This window comes from Phalangium opilio, unplaced genomic scaffold, assembly GCF_054372755.1.
Source record: "Phalangium opilio isolate 3A_F unplaced genomic scaffold, DU_Popi_V2 ptg000031l_1, whole genome shotgun sequence".
NCBI classification, from domain to species: Eukaryota; Metazoa; Arthropoda; class Arachnida; order Opiliones; family Phalangiidae; genus Phalangium; species Phalangium opilio.
The window spans coordinates 14,213,782-14,233,196 of record NW_028324158.1 but is presented as its reverse complement, the minus strand read 5'-3'; the positions used below and the strand labels follow the sequence as shown (position 1 = coordinate 14,233,196).

At 35.1% G+C, this 19,415-nt stretch overlaps 3 protein-coding genes and 2 long non-coding RNA genes across 23 annotated transcripts in view; 3 read left to right on the top strand and 2 right to left on the bottom strand.

Annotated features, from left to right (window-relative positions):
- Positions 1 to 19,415, top strand: part of raskol (Ras GTPase-activating protein raskol) — an 89,620-nt gene that overhangs the window by 44,713 nt on the left and 25,492 nt on the right. For 7 of the 11 annotated variants that reach the window (XM_089870580.1, XM_089870581.1, XM_089870582.1 and 4 more), the window contains one exon: positions 19,077 to 19,180. In XM_089870580.1, coding sequence (XP_089726706.1) covers positions 19,077 to 19,180 — 104 coding nt within the window. Of the gene's footprint in view, positions 1 to 493; positions 819 to 4,128; positions 4,281 to 6,632; positions 6,949 to 7,423; positions 7,666 to 19,076; positions 19,181 to 19,415 lie in introns of those variants that run through there. The other 4 variants (XM_089870583.1, XM_089870586.1, XM_089870588.1 and 1 more) reach the window with 4 other exon arrangements.
- On the top strand, positions 8,080 to 9,335 carry LOC149690855 (uncharacterized). 5 transcript variants are annotated; one of them, XR_016383811.1, is made up of 3 exons: positions 8,080 to 8,294; positions 8,358 to 8,468; positions 8,550 to 9,335. It is a non-coding gene; the product is annotated as an uncharacterized LOC149690855 (long non-coding RNA). The 5 variants fall into 5 exon arrangements; XR_016383810.1 differs by having other exon boundaries at positions 8,547 to 9,335; XR_016383809.1 differs by having other exon boundaries at positions 8,084 to 8,294; positions 8,358 to 9,335.
- On the bottom strand, positions 9,184 to 11,174 carry LOC149690854 (uncharacterized). Its single transcript, XM_089870737.1, has 5 exons — positions 10,974 to 11,174; positions 10,794 to 10,910; positions 10,440 to 10,729; positions 10,202 to 10,378; positions 9,184 to 9,930 (listed from the first exon to the last, which is right to left on the bottom strand). Exons 3-5 carry the CDS (start codon positions 10,720 to 10,722, stop codon positions 9,551 to 9,553), a joined length of 840 nt encoding a protein of 279 aa, XP_089726863.1. The 5' UTR covers positions 10,723 to 10,729; positions 10,794 to 10,910; positions 10,974 to 11,174; the 3' UTR covers positions 9,184 to 9,550.
- LOC149690853 (uncharacterized) lies at positions 11,210 to 13,199 on the top strand. Its single transcript, XM_089870736.1, has 5 exons — positions 11,210 to 11,409; positions 11,473 to 11,589; positions 11,654 to 11,943; positions 12,005 to 12,181; positions 12,453 to 13,199. Exons 3-5 carry the CDS (start codon positions 11,661 to 11,663, stop codon positions 12,830 to 12,832), a joined length of 840 nt encoding a protein of 279 aa, XP_089726862.1. The 5' UTR covers positions 11,210 to 11,409; positions 11,473 to 11,589; positions 11,654 to 11,660; the 3' UTR covers positions 12,833 to 13,199.
- LOC149690852 (uncharacterized) lies at positions 13,048 to 14,306 on the bottom strand. Of its 5 annotated transcripts, none has more exons than XR_016383805.1 (3): positions 14,089 to 14,306; positions 13,915 to 14,025; positions 13,048 to 13,836 (listed from the first exon to the last, which is right to left on the bottom strand). It is a non-coding gene; the product is annotated as an uncharacterized LOC149690852 (long non-coding RNA). The 5 variants fall into 5 exon arrangements; XR_016383806.1 differs by having other exon boundaries at positions 13,048 to 13,833; XR_016383804.1 differs by having other exon boundaries at positions 13,048 to 14,025; positions 14,089 to 14,303.

Sequence of the window (19,415 nt, the reverse complement as noted above, 5' to 3'; positions counted from 1 at the left end):
GCGTTTTGTGAGACGTGATTCTGTTTCTCTTCTAAATTATTATATATTAACTTAAGTATATTGAAGTTTATTAAAAATATTGAACGGAATTTCCCAACTGGAAATAAGAGATTTGTGGCCATACCAAAATTTTAATCCCAAACTTTTTTAAAAAGAAAATAAAAAAGAATTCGTTCAAATTGGAATTCCCAATAATACGTTTGGTTTTAATAACTGGCTTTCGGGAACCGGAGAAACACACTCGGTTCGGCAAATCCATTAAAACTCTCGTGTGTATATGGTGTTCGAAATCGCGAAGAGGAGGCCCTCAAAATCAATTATCTTCCCTGAAAAGCGAGGGACGTACTTCATATATATATATAGAAAGTGATCGATAGACTATTTTAATTCATAAGCATCAGCTTCATCTTCGCCAAGCTTAAATAGTACCGAAGAGGATGCGCCGGTTGTACCATAGTGCGTGGGATATTTTCGGTTGACTAAAGTAGTCGGTGACGCGCGTCAAAATATGGGAGAATTGACTGATTGGAATAATCTGGAGAGCGGGAAATCTTTAGCGAGTAGTTTTGGCGGGAAATCACTGAAAGGTCGAGTGGCTCGTGCATTGTCGCATTGTTGGATGCCGCCGTCTTTTAGATTTGGCGGGAGTGTCCACGTGGCGCGTGGTTCAGCCATGTACGCCTCGTGGGATGACAATTCTCATTATAGTCGAACTAGACTATATAATTCATGTCGTTGCGCCGCCCCTGTTCTATACTCCACAGCGCGCTACGCTAAATTCTCGAATTTAAAAATTCGCGGGAGACGGCATTTCAAAGGTACAGTGACATGATTTAATTTATCTTTGGGGAAAAACATTTATAATCCTAAAACCAGCACCCCCTGGTGGTTCGTATTGGGTTTGATCCCGTGTTTTGGTTTGTTTGGTTGCGAGGGTGGTTTCCATGGGAACCATTTCCGAATGCCTCCTCAATTGGATGAGGGTATTAGCTAATAACTTTTCCTATATGGTTCTCTATACTTATATATCTATAATTTGTTTCTAAAGTTTTCCCGCTATTTTGGGTCCACTACGCGACTAGCTAGCTAGCTCCCACGGCCAACTACGCTTCGTGACTTTAATACGAGTCTTTTATTAAGATTGATCAGTTCAAGACACCATTTTTCTTTTTGAGTTCACTCTTAATGGCGGAGAAGGGGGGGGAGGTATATCGATCACGTGCTGCTATTAATGGCTTTTATATTTTTAAGTGCGCAGTCTTAAAAGGGGTTAAATTTTATATGGCAGAAGCCACATTAAATTCTACTTCTGGGTTATTTTATAGACGGTAGTGGCACCCATTGTTATTTCCATATTGAAGTTAATATAGTCAAAGGTATGGACTGCCATTACTAAATAGGAATTTGTAATTATGATCTGTCTAATAATACATGTCTCGTTGTCTGTCCTGATTTAATTTTTATATTTAAATTTAAATTTGAATCTTCCGCGCAACACTCTGCGCATTTAATACTAAACGTCACGAAATATAATATATATATATATTCAAGATAAGAATGTACGGAGCATGCGCAGGTGGTTAACATATGTAGGGTATATAAGAACCAACCGACCTAACTCACAAACAGCCTGCATATCCCCTAATATCTCCTAAAAGCTGTTTTTGTATGGAAAAAAAATAATACACATTTGGGGATAAGTGTGGTGGTTGTTATAGGAGGAGCTTATATACGTTTCGCATGAAATATCACTCTATGATTACGAGGGAATGGTACATCGTGCCTTCTCCCATAGCGTCATGGCATCTCTATAATTTACCCGTATCTCTTAATAATACACTCAAGGCCTGACAAGTGCCATAACACTATAAGTCTTAGAAAGAATAACACGCCAATATATTTAGTTCTTCTTATCGGTTATATCTATCTACAAGCAAAAAAAGTGACTTCCGTTTGTAAGAAGCTATACTTGGGAAGCTGATGACGGTGGTGGTGGTAGCTGAACGCACCCACTGTAGTTCCATAGCTATTTAACCGGAAAATAGACCACTGAGGCCGGATATCCGCCCTTTTAAAGTTTCTGCAAGGTTTTTTTGACAACGTAAACTATACTCCATCCAAGCAGCTGCTAAGATAAATATTAAGATTGGATTTGAGATATTTGTATTTGTTTATTTTATACAAAATATACGATTTAGACCTAAATTTAAGATTAGCTAACACTCTTATATCTATATTAAAAATTAGGAACCCATTTATGTTCTGAGAACATTCAATAAGGAAACGTTTAGTTTGTTAAAAACATCTGGGTTTATTATTCAACAACCGAAGCTGCTTGCTGCATTTGTTTGTGAATAGCAATTATATGTATCTGGGATTAAAAATATATACGGTTTAGGCTTATAAGCGTCAATATAAAAATTTTAGAGTCTAGCGACCCCACAACGCGGGAGTGACATCCTAAATTGCTTTTGATAACCCAGGGGGGTTTTATAACAAATAAAGAAAAACCATAGCAGGAGGTCTTTTGCTGCATGCGCATCCCCCAAAAACACAACAGCTGCAAGCCTACCAGAAGTTTATTTTCATTTAGGCCTAGTGTTTTAATGTAAGAATTGTTTTTCATATTTTCTATTTTCTATTTTCTAAATTGAACACGTTTATATCAGAGGAAAAACGCGGGTAAAAATTTATATACCGAAACCACGTGGCGCGCGAGCTAGAACGGAGCGCGAGCTTTTTGGCGCCATATCTCGACGACGTCACTTGATTGATTTGATATACTTTGCAAGGGAAGAAAACACGTTTCTTTATTTTAAGTTGAACTTACAAAACTATCTAAAAAGATGAGCATTGCCTTTGGCGTTGGCATACTTTGGTACCCTATTTTTTGACTTTATTTTAGTAAATTTGTATTTGTAAGCCCGGGGAATTAATATGATCTATCTGTTTACTATCGAAAAGTAGAAAATTTCGAAACACTTTTACCAATATTCTTAAAATATTCTTAAAATAGTGAAACAAAATTGAGGACAACGTTATTCCAATTAATAAATGTTCTTATTTGTTAATTAGAAATAAATCTCGTTTTTTTTATTGGGGGGGGGGGGTTGTAGATTGCGAATTAGGGTTACCATTTGTGGTCTTTTTCTTCTTCTTTGAGATGGGGTCGTGTTGAATTTTTTATATCTTATTAAAAGGCTTTGTAAATTTGAAATATGATATTACACTGTGATATCTTATCTAACATGTTGTAAATTTTGTTAAGAGGCTGATTTTTACGTCTTTAGGGGTTAAGGATAGATTATTAAAGCAAAGGAAACGTGAAAAAATTAAAATATTAATTATTTCATATCATACTAGCTTTAATTATTATTTTTATATTTTGTTTTCTAATCAACTTAGCCCCCATCCCCCTTAGTAGCTTTCCTACTACAAATTCTACTAAAACATGCATTCCAATCGTTACATTCATCATCATCATCCTCCCGCCGGCAATAGGTGGGTCCTTAATTAACCACCGCAAAAAAAACCCTGATTTTTTTTTTTTTTTTTTTTTTTTATTCTGATGTGTTTTCCCCATAGTTCCATTTCCAAAGGCAATTTTATAAATTATCCTAAAACTACTTGGGAATCATACTACTCTACAACACCTACACCTTCAATTTTCCTTATCTAATACTCGAAAGGGATTTTTTCCTTTCTTTCTTTTTCCTGATATTGATAATTTTTACTCGCAACTCGTAAATTTATTTGATAGGTTGTGTAGTTAGTGGCATTACAGGTTGAATTCTTTAAACCGGAATTTTTCTTCTTAAGAGTTAAAACATTTTTGAAGGCCGAGAAAAGCGAGTTTTATTTTTAAACACATTAATGTAGTTTGTAGTTTAGTATGTAACAGTCTTCGGTAACTCGGTCTCTGTTACACACTTTTTAAAATATTGTATATAAGAAAGTTATTTCAAATTCTACTTCTTTTTGCGGCATCACGAGCTGAACGGAGAGGTCATAAGGTCAAATACCCCGTCTTCTCCCCGGGAACCCCGGGTGTGTGTGATAACGATACGCGCGTTCTTGAACTTCTGCGGTTGTACTTACTTACCTGACTTTTTACCTGAGTCGGTTTTGGGATTACGATGTGTCTAGGTGTGTTTGTTGGATACGGAACCTGTCATTGTTAGTGTTTTTAAACAATTGCGAATATTTTTTGACTTTAAAATTAAAAATGTTGAGGAAATTTGTGCTACAGAGGTCGGCTTCGTTTCAGACTTCGCCTACAGGTTCGTAATAATCTGATCTCACATGATTTGTTTTGTCAGGAAAAGTCAGGGGTTTTAATATTGTCATGAAAATCAGGAAAGATACTATCTTTTTTTTTAATTTATTTATTTATAATAGGGTAATGACACTTAATGTTATTTATTTATAAATCTCTTTATTATCTAAAGCGGTAATCCGCCATTACTCCACTGTATGAATCAGTTTATTAGATGGTGATGTCATGGACTTATTTAGAAACACAGAAAAATAACTTGTTCTCGTTCTAAAAACCGGTAGAAAATTCTGAAATTCGCCTCAAAAATATTTTGGAGTCGTTGGGTTTCTAGTTACACCCTTACAGATGGAATCCTTACGCAAGTACTCGAGAAAAGTGCTTGAAAATTGTGTCTAGACGAAAAACGCTGACTTCTGCGACTCTCTGCAGTTGAAAATAATTAAGAAAACACTGACTTTAATGCTAAAAGGGAATAAATTAATTTTAGGAAAATCAAAAGAAATTAGTTAACATCTTAGAACGTATATTTTGCTGTAAAGAAATGTGGCTCCATTAATATCTTGAATTTTCTATGGATTATAGCAGTTTTTATTATTAATACCAAATTTAAATAGAAAATTTATTTGCTTTTGTTAATGTTCGCAAATATGAAAAAGTTTTTGGGTGTAAAAGTAACATTCTTTTCAATGGGAGAAAAACTAATTTAGTTTTATGAAAATGTCAAGGTTCGTTTTCTGCCTACGCTCGTGTATTCAATGATGGGGCTCGAGCCCCTGAGTATGTGCGTATAAAGGGGTTCATAGAAAACCCTTTTCTAAAGGCAATTTCGTCTAGGCCGAGGCTTAACGTTGTCGTCGCCTTTCAATTTTAGCGTTGACATTAAGAGTAATATAAAAAAAAACCTATAATTTGTTTTTACCCTTAAAATCTACCGTTGTTTAAGGCAGGGAACCGTATTAATTTTAATCCTGGCGTTTAAGTTAAACCCGGGGTATATTCTAACCCTAAAAAAATTTAAATTTTCTTAAGCCTTTTTGTATGGTGCAGCGTTTAAGTCCCGAGCTTAAAATTATATTTCTTTTTATTTGTTGTCTAAGCGAAATTTTACTTTGATGGGTCCTCGAAAAAATCTCATTTTAAGTTTCACACATCGTACTGGTAGAAACGGTGGACCAAAATATATTTTTGGGGGAGGTCATTCCTAAGCCTAATGCAATCGTAACCTGGCAAGGCTTATCGTATGTGTGTTTTTAGGATTTGTAATGTTATATTGGGAAGCCAACAAACCATTTTAGGAAGGATGTAAAACAAGACGTCGCTGTAATACATATACATACAAATAAAACTCGGGTTTTACTACACAGACTTTGGACGCATCTTCGTTCGTAAAACTCTGACGTTATTTTGTTCTAGATAATATTCTACGCACGTAATTTGTAGCAGGCAGCAACAACGTAAATCAAAATAACTACTTTCTTAGTATTGCACGGGAAAATATGACAGCGTTTCCCGCCAAAAAAATATAGAAAAAAAATAGAACCATTATTGCATTGCCAGTACTTTCGTTTTGAATTTCATCCTTACATATATATGTATCACGTGATCTTGGCACGCGCTGTCCCGTACAGGAAACGCGTGTTGCGCCTTTATTATAGACTATATCGATGCCTGGCACGTTAACACGTGAACGCTTGATTCAAGTGTATTTTTAATGTACAGCCAAAGCTTGGCACGAGATTAGGATCGAAAAGGCCCATCTGAAAGGTATATACCTTCTGTTTATTTTCACGAGGGGTTTTTTCAGAGAGAGCGCCACGCGCCGCTATGCAACATTTTTATGGTAATGGTCCTATGTTACCCGTAGGATGTATATTTATTTTTTTGGCGCGAGCGACAGCAGCTGGCGTCTTAAATTTTGTATTATTTGGCGCGGTAAAAGATATAGAAGCTGGCGCGTGGCGACAGTGGGTACCACCAGATGCAAGCTGGTATTCTTCTTAAGATTAGTAAGGTACGCTAATGCACCTGGAGATTTTTAAGTTTTAATGACAGGATCGTGTTTTTAGACCCTTAGGGCGAAACTTTACTTTAAAAAAGTTTTTGCTTATACCATCAAAAATACTAATAGGAGTTCAAAATTAAAGAGAATATAACCTAAAATACGTTTTAAAGTGAAGATATAGTCGTTTAGCAGCTTGAAAAACCTCCAAAATTAAGCGGTTTCCCCTCCTTATTGGCTTTTGTGTATTTATTTTTAGTTCCACCGCTTGATTAAAGATGGCGCTAAGAGTATCGTTCAATAAATTGAGCGGGAAAGAATTTGCCGCCATTTCGAATGCGCGCGCGTAGTTTCTCCTTATTGAAAGCGAGAGCCAAGTCGTGGTGGCTGGCTAGTTGCTGCTTATTACTCGCGTACGTCGTCGCGTTCTGAAAGGACCCCGATAGTGAAAAGGGGGTCAAAATACGTTTGTCCATAATCAATGGAAGTCAAATTTTGACCACCACGAGACGTTCCCCAAAAAGCTAAGAATCACGAACAGATGGTCAATTCTGTGTCGTGTTTATTGACCCCTAAGCCTAAAACCGTTACCAAATATTGTGAAAGTGCGCGTGAACATTTGTGACTTTTTTCCCCAAAAGGATAATGTCCAGTTGGTGTTAGTCACGTGACGGTAAGATCTTAATTAATTAATTGCCAATTAGTCAAGGTATTAAAAAGGAGGGTCAAGCAAATGGTGTTTGTTTTTGTCATGGATATAGACAGGGTATTGTTCCCTTTGATTGTATCCATTGATGCGAGTAATGCTTGCTTTTGCTTAAGGTGAATCTTCGACCTATTCTCCCCCACGTGGAGAGGGGGGGATATTTTTTATGGCTTCGGAAGCTGAGCTATTTTGTTATTTATATTATGCCACCCTGTACTCTACCCCCTCCCCTATTTCCGATCGAGTTTTGCCCCCCCCCCATCTCAGGTATTTTCGGGGGTGATTTTTATAATAAATTGGTTTGGAACCCTAGTCTACCCCTACTACGTCTTGGGTTGGTTGGACTCACTAAAGTTGGTTACCTACAGCGTATACCATCTTTGCTTTCTTTGGTTTGGTCTGGGGGGAACTTGACTCAAGGTAGACATACGCTTTCTTTGACGCGATGTGACCAGGTGGTGAAATTTTACTTCGTTTAGAGGATATGTCTACGTCTGTCGACTCTTACTCGGTGATAGGTAGTCATGGGAGTACTTGGTGATGCCGGGTTCTAACTAAGTTCTAAGATATATTGTTTGTGGTTTTAATTGTGGAATTTGGTTCGGTGCGCTAAATTAACTAAGTAATTTTAGTTAATTAAAATGAGGGTTCGTGTGTTGTTCAATGATTACAGACCATTAAAAGGTATTTAATTTTACTTAAATAATATTTATTTGTTTGCTTGGACTATTTTTCTCTATGGTATTTAATACCTAATAAATCCTTCCGCCATTCACTTATTCTAGTATTTCAAGATTAAGATGATTATAATAAATATCCTTGAGTTTAATCGCTTGCTCCCTGAATATTATAGTTGCCAAGTTATCATTTTAAAACTTCACTTTGGGGACAAATGGTTTAAAATTATATGACATAGCCTATGGTTAGCTTTGTTCTACGACTATCCTGGGTACGTGTATCTGAAACTATTTTATGGAAATAATACACAATGAATTGCTAAACCCCCTTGAAATATATTCAAGGGACCTTCAATTAAGTAATAACTCAAAATTAACGTTTAGGGAAGTTTCCCAAAATTACAATAGATTCGCGTGAATTAGCCTTATTCCTGATCAGCGCCACTAGGGTAGTGGCGAATTTTCGAACTACTAACTGACCATAGCCAATCAGAGGGCGCCAAAAACGGAAAGAAATTCTTTTTTACATTTCTGCTTTTTTTTACGAGTTAGCGGGCAAAAATCGTCGGTAAACGAGTTTTACGCGTGATTATTTCGTCCTAGAAGAGAAAACATCTTTGAAATGTCTGCTTTAAGGTATTTTTCACGATTAAAAACGATTTCAAATGACTGAAAATAAACTTTCGCCTTTAAAAACAGGAAAAAAGCAAGTTAACACGTTAAGCCTTGGCTCAATATTGACAGTTGAGTTGCTGACAGTGTAGTATATTGCCACAGTTTGGAGAAATTGCATTATATAATGTACAATTCGTAAGATTTAGTTTAAATATAATAGTTGTAACTCAAGATTAGTCAAAATTTCCAAGATTAACAACCGTTGTGTCATAGAAGTCTTTAGAAACAGTCAAAGTTACCTTTCTTACCACGCCTACCCTCGAGATAAAGTTATGAGACAGAAATGGTTAGGCGCTATAGCAGCTGGGGTAGGAACTAAACCACTAGACCTGAATAGTTCACGAATTTGCTCCAAACACTTTCTACAGACAGACTAGTTTCCAACTATTGGTTCTCAATGTAAACGTCTCAAGCCATTCGCGATTCCATCAATATTTGAAAATACAAAAGTTTTGGATGCAATGCCGCATTCCCCTACTCGTAGCCAAACGGTTCCTAAAGAAGCATTTGGACATATGAGTCCAAAAGATAGAACGCAGTTGTTGGAAGAAATGGGAGCATTACATGTTGATCCAGAGGAACTTAATCAATTGCGTACCTATCCTAATCATCCTGAAGAACCACTACCAACTCCGGAAGTTCAACCCCAAGTTGGTGCAGCTGTTATTTGAGAGTGTCATAATCAAAACCAAGTAGTGGAATATCATTGAAATCCACTTATACACCATATACACCACGTAAACAAAAACTCCTAAGAAATGAATTTGAGTTATTGTTATTGCGTAGTAAAGAGAAGTTTACAGTAACAAAGTTTATTAATAGTGATAAATCAGTAAAATACTACACGGGATTTCGTTCTTATGAAGCGTTTTGGTCATTTATTTAATTTATATTTAATGTACAAAATAATGTCAAAACAGAGCACCCATATGTTAAACCTTTAAATATGTTGACAAAAGTTGATATAAACAGTCATTAAAGAAGTATTTTATAACCAGAAAAGATTTATTTTGTTCATAGGATCAATATATCAAAAATTCGCGCTGGAATATTTCAAATGCTCCTAGCTTCTCAATATCTACATTGCAACTGTAGATAGTGAATCCAACTTGACTGTCAAGAGTTTGAATTAGCTTGACGTGTTGTAATTGTCTCCGACTTAAAAGATATAACAAACACATAACACCAACCATCACTTAGAGGTTGTGGAAGGCTTATTAAATAATTCTATTGCAAAATAGGGTAAGAGAGTCATAAAATATTTGCTGGTAAGTGTAAGCGGGATCGTGTTTCACTATTTCTAAATCATTGAACAATGGAGGCTCGTCAGTTCTTGGTTTGTTCATATGCCACATTTGAAGGCGGGTTGTACAAACACCTCGTAGAGGTAATGTTTCTTCTCCTGCCCTTACGCAGTTCAATAACTGATAAAGTAACGCGATAGAATGTTTACAATCACCATTGGTTCCGGCTGGGCATGAGCATGATATCCATTTGAGTCTATTGGGCTCTTCATCAATAACGAAACAACTAAATAAGTTATAAGAAGTTGGTCTTCTATCAGCATCACAAGTTGCACGGAAGTAAAGCAAGTTTCCTAAATCAGAAAATCGTGTTATATACATTATTCATAATTTTGGGGCTAAATATTTTCAGGCTAGAAGGGTTCATATCATTGGCGCTAGAAGGGTTCATATCATTGGCACAAGGTTACATGTAGAAGAAAAGTGCAGACTACTTTTTCCTCGGAGTAGCCTGGTCTCCTGTAAATGGTATGAACCCTCCTAGCCTGAAAACAATGTATATAAACAAGCATGTGTATGTATTATTTATGGTAAATTACTTCACATTTTATTTTATATACAAACCTTGAAGATTTGATTCAATGCCTAAAATCTTGTCCTCTTTATAAAGCATGAACCCTTGCTTTTGCTCACGCTTTGCTGTAGCATGAGTTTCCGCTATACCATCAGACAAGTCGGTCAGCTCTAATTTTTTACCCCAACCATTCTTAGGCGTTACTCGGCCTTGAAGTCTAAGCAAACCTAATTAAAAAACTGCATAATCAATTGACCAATTACCTTTTAGGCGTATTTATTGCCCTACCTTCTTTTGACATATTTGGATTAACCGCCATTACATCAATACATGCTTGACATAACCATTCATCTTGCATTAAATTAAGTCGTACTTCTTCCTCTAAATTTACGCATTTTGGATGATACCATTCCAAGCACGTCCCACATTGTAACATCTTTTGCGTAACGTCCTTTGGTTGCTTACATATACAGAATAAGCGCCTCGAAGATTCTTCAGCGAAACACGTTGAAGCAACAAGTCCACTTCGCTTCTTAGGCCTCACACTCTCTTCGGCGTTTCTTTTTGACATTTCTTAACTAAATTTGAGGATTAAATTTCACCGTCTTGTTTGAATGAGAAAAAATACGAGCTTTCTTTTACTTTCTCTGCTCAACCACTTCTCGAAACCATTATAGTATTCTAATGTCCATGGTCGAAACTGTGACAACTCAACTGTCAATATTGAGCCAAGGCTTAACGTGTTAACTTGCTTTTTTCCTGTTTTTAAAGGCGAAAGTTTATTTTCAGTCATTTGAAATCGTTTTTAATCGTGAAAAATACCTTAAAGCAGACATTTCAAAGATGTTTTCTCTTCTAGGACGAAATAATCACGCGTAAAACTCGTTTACCGACGATTTTTGCCCGCTAACTCGTAAAAAAAAGCAGAAATGTAAAAAAGAATTTCTTTCCGTTTTTGGCGCCCTCTGATTGGCTATGGTCAGTTAGTAGTTCGAAAATTCGCCACTACCCTAGTGGCGCTGATCAGGAATAAGGCTAACCTTAGCCTTATTCCTGATCAGCGCCACTAGGGTAGTGGCGAATTTTCGAACTACTAACTGACCATAGCCAATCAGAGGGCGCCAAAAACGGAAAGAAATTCTTTTTTACATTTCTGCTTTTTTTTACGAGTTAGCGGGCAAAAATCGTCGGTAAACGAGTTTTACGCGTGATTATTTCGTCCTAGAAGAGAAAACATCTTTGAAATGTCTGCTTTAAGGTATTTTTCACGATTAAAAACGATTTCAAATGACTGAAAATAAACTTTCGCCTTTAAAAACAGGAAAAAAGCAAGTTAACACGTTAAGCCTTGGCTCAATATTGACAGTTGAGTTGTCACAGTTTCGACCATGGACATTAGAATACTATAATGGTTTCGAGAAGTGGTTGAGCAGAGAAAGTAAAAGAAAGCTCGTATTTTTTCTCATTCAAACAAGACGGTGAAATTTAATCCTCAAATTTAGTTAAGAAATGTCAAAAAGAAACGCCGAAGAGAGTGTGAGGCCTAAGAAGCGAAGTGGACTTGTTGCTTCAACGTGTTTCGCTGAAGAATCTTCGAGGCGCTTATTCTGTATATGTAAGCAACCAAAGGACGTTACGCAAAAGATGTTACAATGTGGGACGTGCTTGGAATGGTATCATCCAAAATGCGTAAATTTAGAGGAAGAAGTACGACTTAATTTAATGCAAGATGAATGGTTATGTCAAGCATGTATTGATGTAATGGCGGTTAATCCAAATATGTCAAAAGAAGGTAGGGCAATAAATACGCCTAAAAGGTAATTGGTCAATTGATTATGCAGTTTTTTAATTAGGTTTGCTTAGACTTCAAGGCCGAGTAACGCCTAAGAATGGTTGGGGTAAAAAATTAGAGCTGACCGACTTGTCTGATGGTATAGCGGAAACTCATGCTACAGCAAAGCGTGAGCAAAAGCAAGGGTTCATGCTTTATAAAGAGGACAAGATTTTAGGCATTGAATCAAATCTTCAAGGTTTGTATATAAAATAAAATGTGAAGTAATTTACCATAAATAATACATACACATGCTTGTTTATATACATTGTTTTCAGGCTAGGAGGGTTCATACCATTTACAGGAGACCAGGCTACTCCGAGGAAAAAGTAGTCTGCACTTTTCTTCTACATGTAACCTTGTGCCAATGATATGAACCCTTCTAGCGCCAATGATATGAACCCTTCTAGCCTGAAAATATTTAGCCCCAAAATTATGAATAATGTATATAACACGATTTTCTGATTTAGGAAACTTGCTTTACTTCCGTGCAACTTGTGATGCTGATAGAAGACCAACTTCTTATAACTTATTTAGTTGTTTCGTTATTGATGAAGAGCCCAATAGACTCAAATGGATATCATGCTCATGCCCAGCCGGAACCAATGGTGATTGTAAACATTCTATCGCGTTACTTTATCAGTTATTGAACTGCGTAAGGGCAGGAGAAGAAACATTACCTCTACGAGGTGTTTGTACAACCCGCCTTCAAATGTGGCATATGAACAAACCAAGAACTGACGAGCCTCCATTGTTCAATGATTTAGAAATAGTGAAACACGATCCCGCTTACACTTACCAGCAAATATTTTATGACTCTCTTACCCTATTTTGCAATAGAATTATTTAATAAGCCTTCCACAACCTCTAAGTGATGGTTGGTGTTATGTGTTTGTTATATCTTTTAAGTCGGAGACAATTACAACACGTCAAGCTAATTCAAACTCTTGACAGTCAAGTTGGATTCACTATCTACAGTTGCAATGTAGATATTGAGAAGCTAGGAGCATTTGAAATATTCCAGCGCGAATTTTTGATATATTGATCCTATGAACAAAATAAATCTTTTCTGGTTATAAAATACTTCTTTAATGACTGTTTATATCAACTTTTGTCAACATATTTAAAGGTTTAACATATGGGTGCTCTGTTTTGACATTATTTTGTACATTAAATATAAATTAAATAAATGACCAAAACGCTTCATAAGAACGAAATCCCGTGTAGTATTTTACTGATTTATCACTATTAATAAACTTTGTTACTGTAAACTTCTCTTTACTACGCAATAACAATAACTCAAATTCATTTCTTAGGAGTTTTTGTTTACGTGGTGTATATGGTGTATAAGTGGATTTCAATGATATTCCACTACTTGGTTTTGATTATGACACTCTCAAATAACAGCTGCACCAACTTGGGGTTGAACTTCCGGAGTTGGTAGTGGTTCTTCAGGATGATTAGGATAGGTACGCAATTGATTAAGTTCCTCTGGATCAACATGTAATGCTCCCATTTCTTCCAACAACTGCGTTCTATCTTTTGGACTCATATGTCCAAATGCTTCTTTAGGAACCGTTTGGCTACGAGTAGGGGAATGCGGCATTGCATCCAAAACTTTTGTATTTTCAAATATTGATGGAATCGCGAATGGCTTGAGACGTTTACATTGAGAACCAATAGTTGGAAACTAGTCTGTCTGTAGAAAGTGTTTGGAGCAAATTCGTGAACTATTCAGGTCTAGTGGTTTAGTTCCTACCCCAGCTGCTATAGCGCCTAACCATTTCTGTCTCATAACTTTATCTCGAGGGTAGGCGTGGTAAGAAAGGTAACTTTGACTGTTTCTAAAGACTTCTATGACACAACGGTTGTTAATCTTGGAAATTTTGACTAATCTTGAGTTACAACTATTATATTTAAACTAAATCTTACGAATTGTACATTATATAATGCAATTTCTCCAAACTGTGGCAATATACTACACTGTCAGCAACTCAACTGTCAATATTGAGCCAAGGCTTAACGTGTTAACTTGCTTTTTTCCTGTTTTTAAAGGCGAAAGTTTATTTTCAGTCATTTGAAATCGTTTTTAATCGTGAAAAATACCTTAAAGCAGACATTTCAAAGATGTTTTCTCTTCTAGGACGAAATAATCACGCGTAAAACTCGTTTACCGACGATTTTTGCCCGCTAACTCGTAAAAAAAAGCAGAAATGTAAAAAAGAATTTCTTTCCGTTTTTGGCGCCCTCTGATTGGCTATGGTCAGTTAGTAGTTCGAAAATTCGCCACTACCCTAGTGGCGCTGATCAGGAATAAGGCTAATTGTTTCGCCGCCGCGTGAGATCTCTCTCTCGTAACGATTTGCCAATGCCAAACCAAACTTCTTTTGACGAAGAAGTGTACAGCTACTGTAAAATTTGTCGTATTGCAACGGAAATTGGGACGCTTACCCATTTGGTCACGCTTTTCATTCGTTGGGGGTCTGCTGACTTCAGACTCAGAGGGGTCCGGGCGGTCTTCCGTGGGAAAAACGGTTCAAGTATTTGAATATATATGCATCGGAATACTTTGATCTCTACGGGGTTTCTGTAGTTTACAAATAAAACCTATGAAAAATCAATTTTCTTCAACTAAAAAGTAAAACCGCGACCTTTCTGGAGTATTTTCCCGAATTAAAGGGGTAGTAACATAAAAATCAATTAACTTTTTTTAAACGTTACTATCTCTTTAAACTTAAGCAAACTCGTCAATTGAAATGAAGCCATCCTTGAAGACGATGGTGGTTTTTTGCTTCCCCAATCTAATACTTAGTAATTCACACACCAAAGGATTTGTTTGCCTAAATCAAGTTTCATTCCCCCCCCCCCCTTTAATGAATTCCCCTGACCTGATCAAGGGTTTCGTTGCGCCATTTCCGGATGTGGTCAAGTCGGTGTTCATTTCATTCGGAACCAAGTCCGGTACACGGTTGTTTAATTTTGTATTCGTAAGAGATCTTGTACTTCATTTCTCTCTGTTCTGTCCGTTGAGTTTGTACTTGCCATCCGTTCGGTGACTCCGTTATTTTCTGTGTGTTTGTAACTGTGTCTTTGTTGGTTACACTTGGAACTAAAGTTACAAATAGATTGGATTCATTATTTCCATGGAACAAGTACTGCAAGGTATAGAGATAAATTAATTTGTATTTTATGAAATATTATATGCTGGGAATTTTGGTTTTCATCGCGTGGTTCTAATGACCTCCGGTTTCTTTGTTAATTATTTTTATTATCATGATAATGAGTTATTAATTAAAATTTTGGGATGCATTCTATTATATATTTATTTATTTATTTTAATTGGATGAAGTTGATTGCTTTTATAATTTACGAGTTTATGCTACACTCTATCGGCAGTTTAATTTTAATTTGATGTCTATGTAAAATAGTTAATTTAATTAGGTGATAAATTTACCGCTAAGGTAATTGAAAATTTACTTTAGTAATTTATTCCATTCCACTTGGATAATTAGTTTAAATTAATTAGGGTTAAATGGAGTTTAAAATTGTGTGTACTCTTTCACGTAGCGTTTGATGATAATGAGTTTAATTTTAGTTAGATCTTAGTTTAATTAAGTTATTTTGAGCAAAGAGCAATTATATTTATTAAAGCATCTCGAAAATTGCAAGTGTTATTACTCCCTTATCACTTTAAATAAACTAAAGCATTTAATAAAGATAAACAAAGTTAAATAGCGCGTAGTAAAATTTAATTATGCATCGTGCATGCAATGCGGTGTTTCTGTTTTTACTCATCAGACAAAATTAATGTTAAAGATAATGTTAATTTCATCCCATAGGGAAAAGAACCCATCTGCTTATCAAATTATATTCTTCACCCATGCTTGACAGTAAAAAAAAAACCTCCAAAAAAACCGGTATTTATTTAATTAGGGGGGTGAAATATGAGAAATATTTTAGATACAGGGGGTTTTCTATATGGTAATTTTTTTATTTGTGGATTTCCTGTTATAGCTCCCGCTTGAATTCCATTCCAACGACCCTCCATTAATAATTAGTACTTATGGGTTAAGCCTAATCGAATTCTTTAATTTCCTGTTAAATTTAATACTTATTATATATGTTTATTTCGTTTTAAAATAATTAATCATAACCGCCTTTGAACTCCCTAGTTTGACACAATCTAAGTTCTGATTTATTATATCAGTTATATCAGATTATAAATGAAAATATTTATTAGCTAAGACTTGGTTTGGTTTAATTTTCGAAAGCTGTCTTCGATACTGATAACCCTTAGAGGCGTTGTAATTTATTTTGAATTTTATCAACCTAACTTTGCAGCGTTATTAAACTAAAACTATGGTTAAGTAAAGCCTAAGTATCTACTACAAAGTTAAGTTGATGTTTGTAATTTTGTATACCGTTGAGGTGTCGGATAGTTTTAATATAAATTAAATGGGGAAATATATTGTAAGCTATGATAGTAGGGTACCCCTTGGTAAGGGCCTCCTATGGGAGACACGGAGACCCCTATGGGGGTGGGATATTACGTCTGATTTTGCCGACATCATCATGTATGGGAAAGTTTAGTGCCAGCGTCTCTCGCAGACGTATGTTAACCAAAAAAAAAAAAGAAAAAAAAGAATTATATATAAGCAGATGTTTGTCATTATTAAAACGGACTTAACATATATTTTTAACATAAATTTAGCTAACTCTCTCCGGGTACCACATTTTTTAAAAACATGAATATTCAATTTTAAGTTCCTCAAATATAATTTATGGAACTTATTTAATTCAATTCATTGAAAATTAATTTTGTTTTTTATTTTAATTAAGAAATATAATAATAATAATAAATTGCTCATTAAAACCTGAAATATTTGGGACTAAAATTAAGGTTTTAGAAAATTCAACGTTGAAATATCTTGGTTTGTTTCATGCGGGCAAATTTGTTTTTTCATTTCTAGAAACCTCAAACCATGAAAAATTTATTATTTAATCTATAAATAATATTTATTTTATATTGAAATGGAAAATCGATAATTTTTTCTTGATATTCAAGTTTTTTCCGATCCGATCGAATCCACCGAACATTGAACTTTTTATAGTTAATTTAAAAACTCGTCAATAATAAAAAAAATGATAAAAATTTTTTTCAAGTGACTTTTTCTCTATTTCCCGGCTCTCTTGGAGCGTGAATTAATTACAATTATTAACTCTTCCTAGATATATATGTAATTTATGATTATATTTGAAGATAAAATTTTATCCTTTGCTAGTACGTGAGAAATTCGATGCTGTTTTAAGATACTTATCCAAGTGCTTTACTATGAGGTGTAGTTTTTCAAAGGTAGAGATTAGATAATATTACGAAATAAATTTCTAGGTAAGATTTTATTTTAACTTCCAAGGTCTTTGTGTAAATAATAATATTTACCTTTAATAACACACTTGATATTTCTGTATTTTTTCATTTCATATTAATTAATACATAAGTTATGTTCCCATAAGTTCTTGAACTAGCTTTCAGTAAGTCTCTAGCATTACGAAGTATACTTATGGAACATATCTTATAAACTTATGGCGCATTCTTAATAACATGAAATGAATAAGGTAAAATTTTAAAATTCATTCGTGTTTTTACGGAAATTTTGCGAGGTCATTTCTTCTGATACAGAGTTACAAAGCGGTACTTTTGTAATATTACACTGTATAGGAGCTTAGAAACTTAAATCTAAGTACTTAAATGCTAATGCGAAATTAATGTTTAGTTATGTATTGCTTGCTCCAACTCGTTTAAGAGTTCACCAAAAAACACTTAGCGGTATCATTAACAAATTTTTCCAAGCGCTTGACTTTATAAGGAGTTAACCGAAAGTATAACAATAAGTTTCTTTATATTTAATATTTACGTGTACCACCATACGTATTTCCTTAATTATCTGTAACAGTAGAACGCGTTGCATAACCTATACCTTAAAATTTGGCCTATTATCCCCATATTCTGGTCTATTTGTGAATTAAATAGACGAAATATGGTCTATACTTCTTTTAAATAATGCCAGAAGCCATTCATATTTATTTTTAAAAAAAAATGAAACTTGGGATGGGGAAATTCCGATGACATACATGCAGGGTTTCGATTTTTTGAAGAAAAGATGGCCGAAGAAGTTTGAAACGCAGTTTTCTGTCGGCACGCTTTTCTATAGTATAGCTTGCCTTTCTCTTTAAACCGCTAGGGGTTGGGACAATTTTTCATCATTTTTTTATATCTATATTTTTTTTCTCCTTAGACAAAAGTTTTTTTCATTAGTTGATTGCTTTGTCCGTCCATCCTTTCGTATCTTGACTCTATAGTCTATATAGTTCAAGTCCCCTGATGACATTTTATGATGAAGTTTTCCCGTTTATATGTTAATAAAATGCTTGTAAGTCACTGTAAGAAAGTTCACGTTTCTTAAGCGTGAATATTTCGTACTAAGTTCAAGGGGGCAAAGGTCACTTGAAGTTGCACTAGTTTCCGCAATCGTAATTGTAATTGCAACTGTGCAGTGTTTAGAAACTTACTATATCCCATCTTACGTCTGGCGTAACGTTTTCTTAGAGTTTAAGAGAGAGTTCATCTCTTCCTCTCTTGTCTGTATGTACGAACAAGGCAGGAACTACTTTCTTTATTTCTTTATTAGTGTATCTTTACGCCTTAGGGTTTTCTTCAGTGCAAACTTACATTGTTTGCGGGGGTGGATGTTAGAAGATGAACCTTTTTAATCGTTTCCTCTTTTCCTTCTCTAGTTTTTTTTTCTTTTTCGTTTATTCGATAAACTAATATTAATTGGGCATAAAAAAAGGACTAGAGTCTAGGAAGGAAGGAAGGGGGTCGGCTTCTTATACACCGTATCTAATTTGAAAGACGTTTCCTCGCCGTTGGGCCCCAAAGGAATCAAACAAAACTAAACGAAAATTTTCTTAACCCTAATTTATTTAATTTTTTATTCGGGATTAAAAATAATTACTAGGAAGTTTGTTTTTACGTATTTATTTGTTCATTTATAAATTGTTTAATTTTTTCTTGTATTTTTTTCTCTCTGTAGAATCCTCGTACGAAAAAGCATGTTCAGAACGCAGAGGTAGCGCCCCTACAACCCCAATATTGGGGTCAAGGGTCATGGAAAGTTCTACACCATCTAGGTTTGTGGTAAGTACATTTTTTTTTATCTCGAATCTGGTAGAGGACTGAAAAAAAGCGTTGATTCACTGAATGGTATTAAATTGTTCGGGCGGTACAAATTAATTTCAAATTGGTTTCGGAACCAAAACCAAAATCTTTCCTGAAGATATATTCTTAAAGCATCTCCCGCAGATGTCTACCTATAGCTAGATCCGGGTGAAGCTAGGAAATTATGTATAAACTGATTTAGTTAGACGTTGCA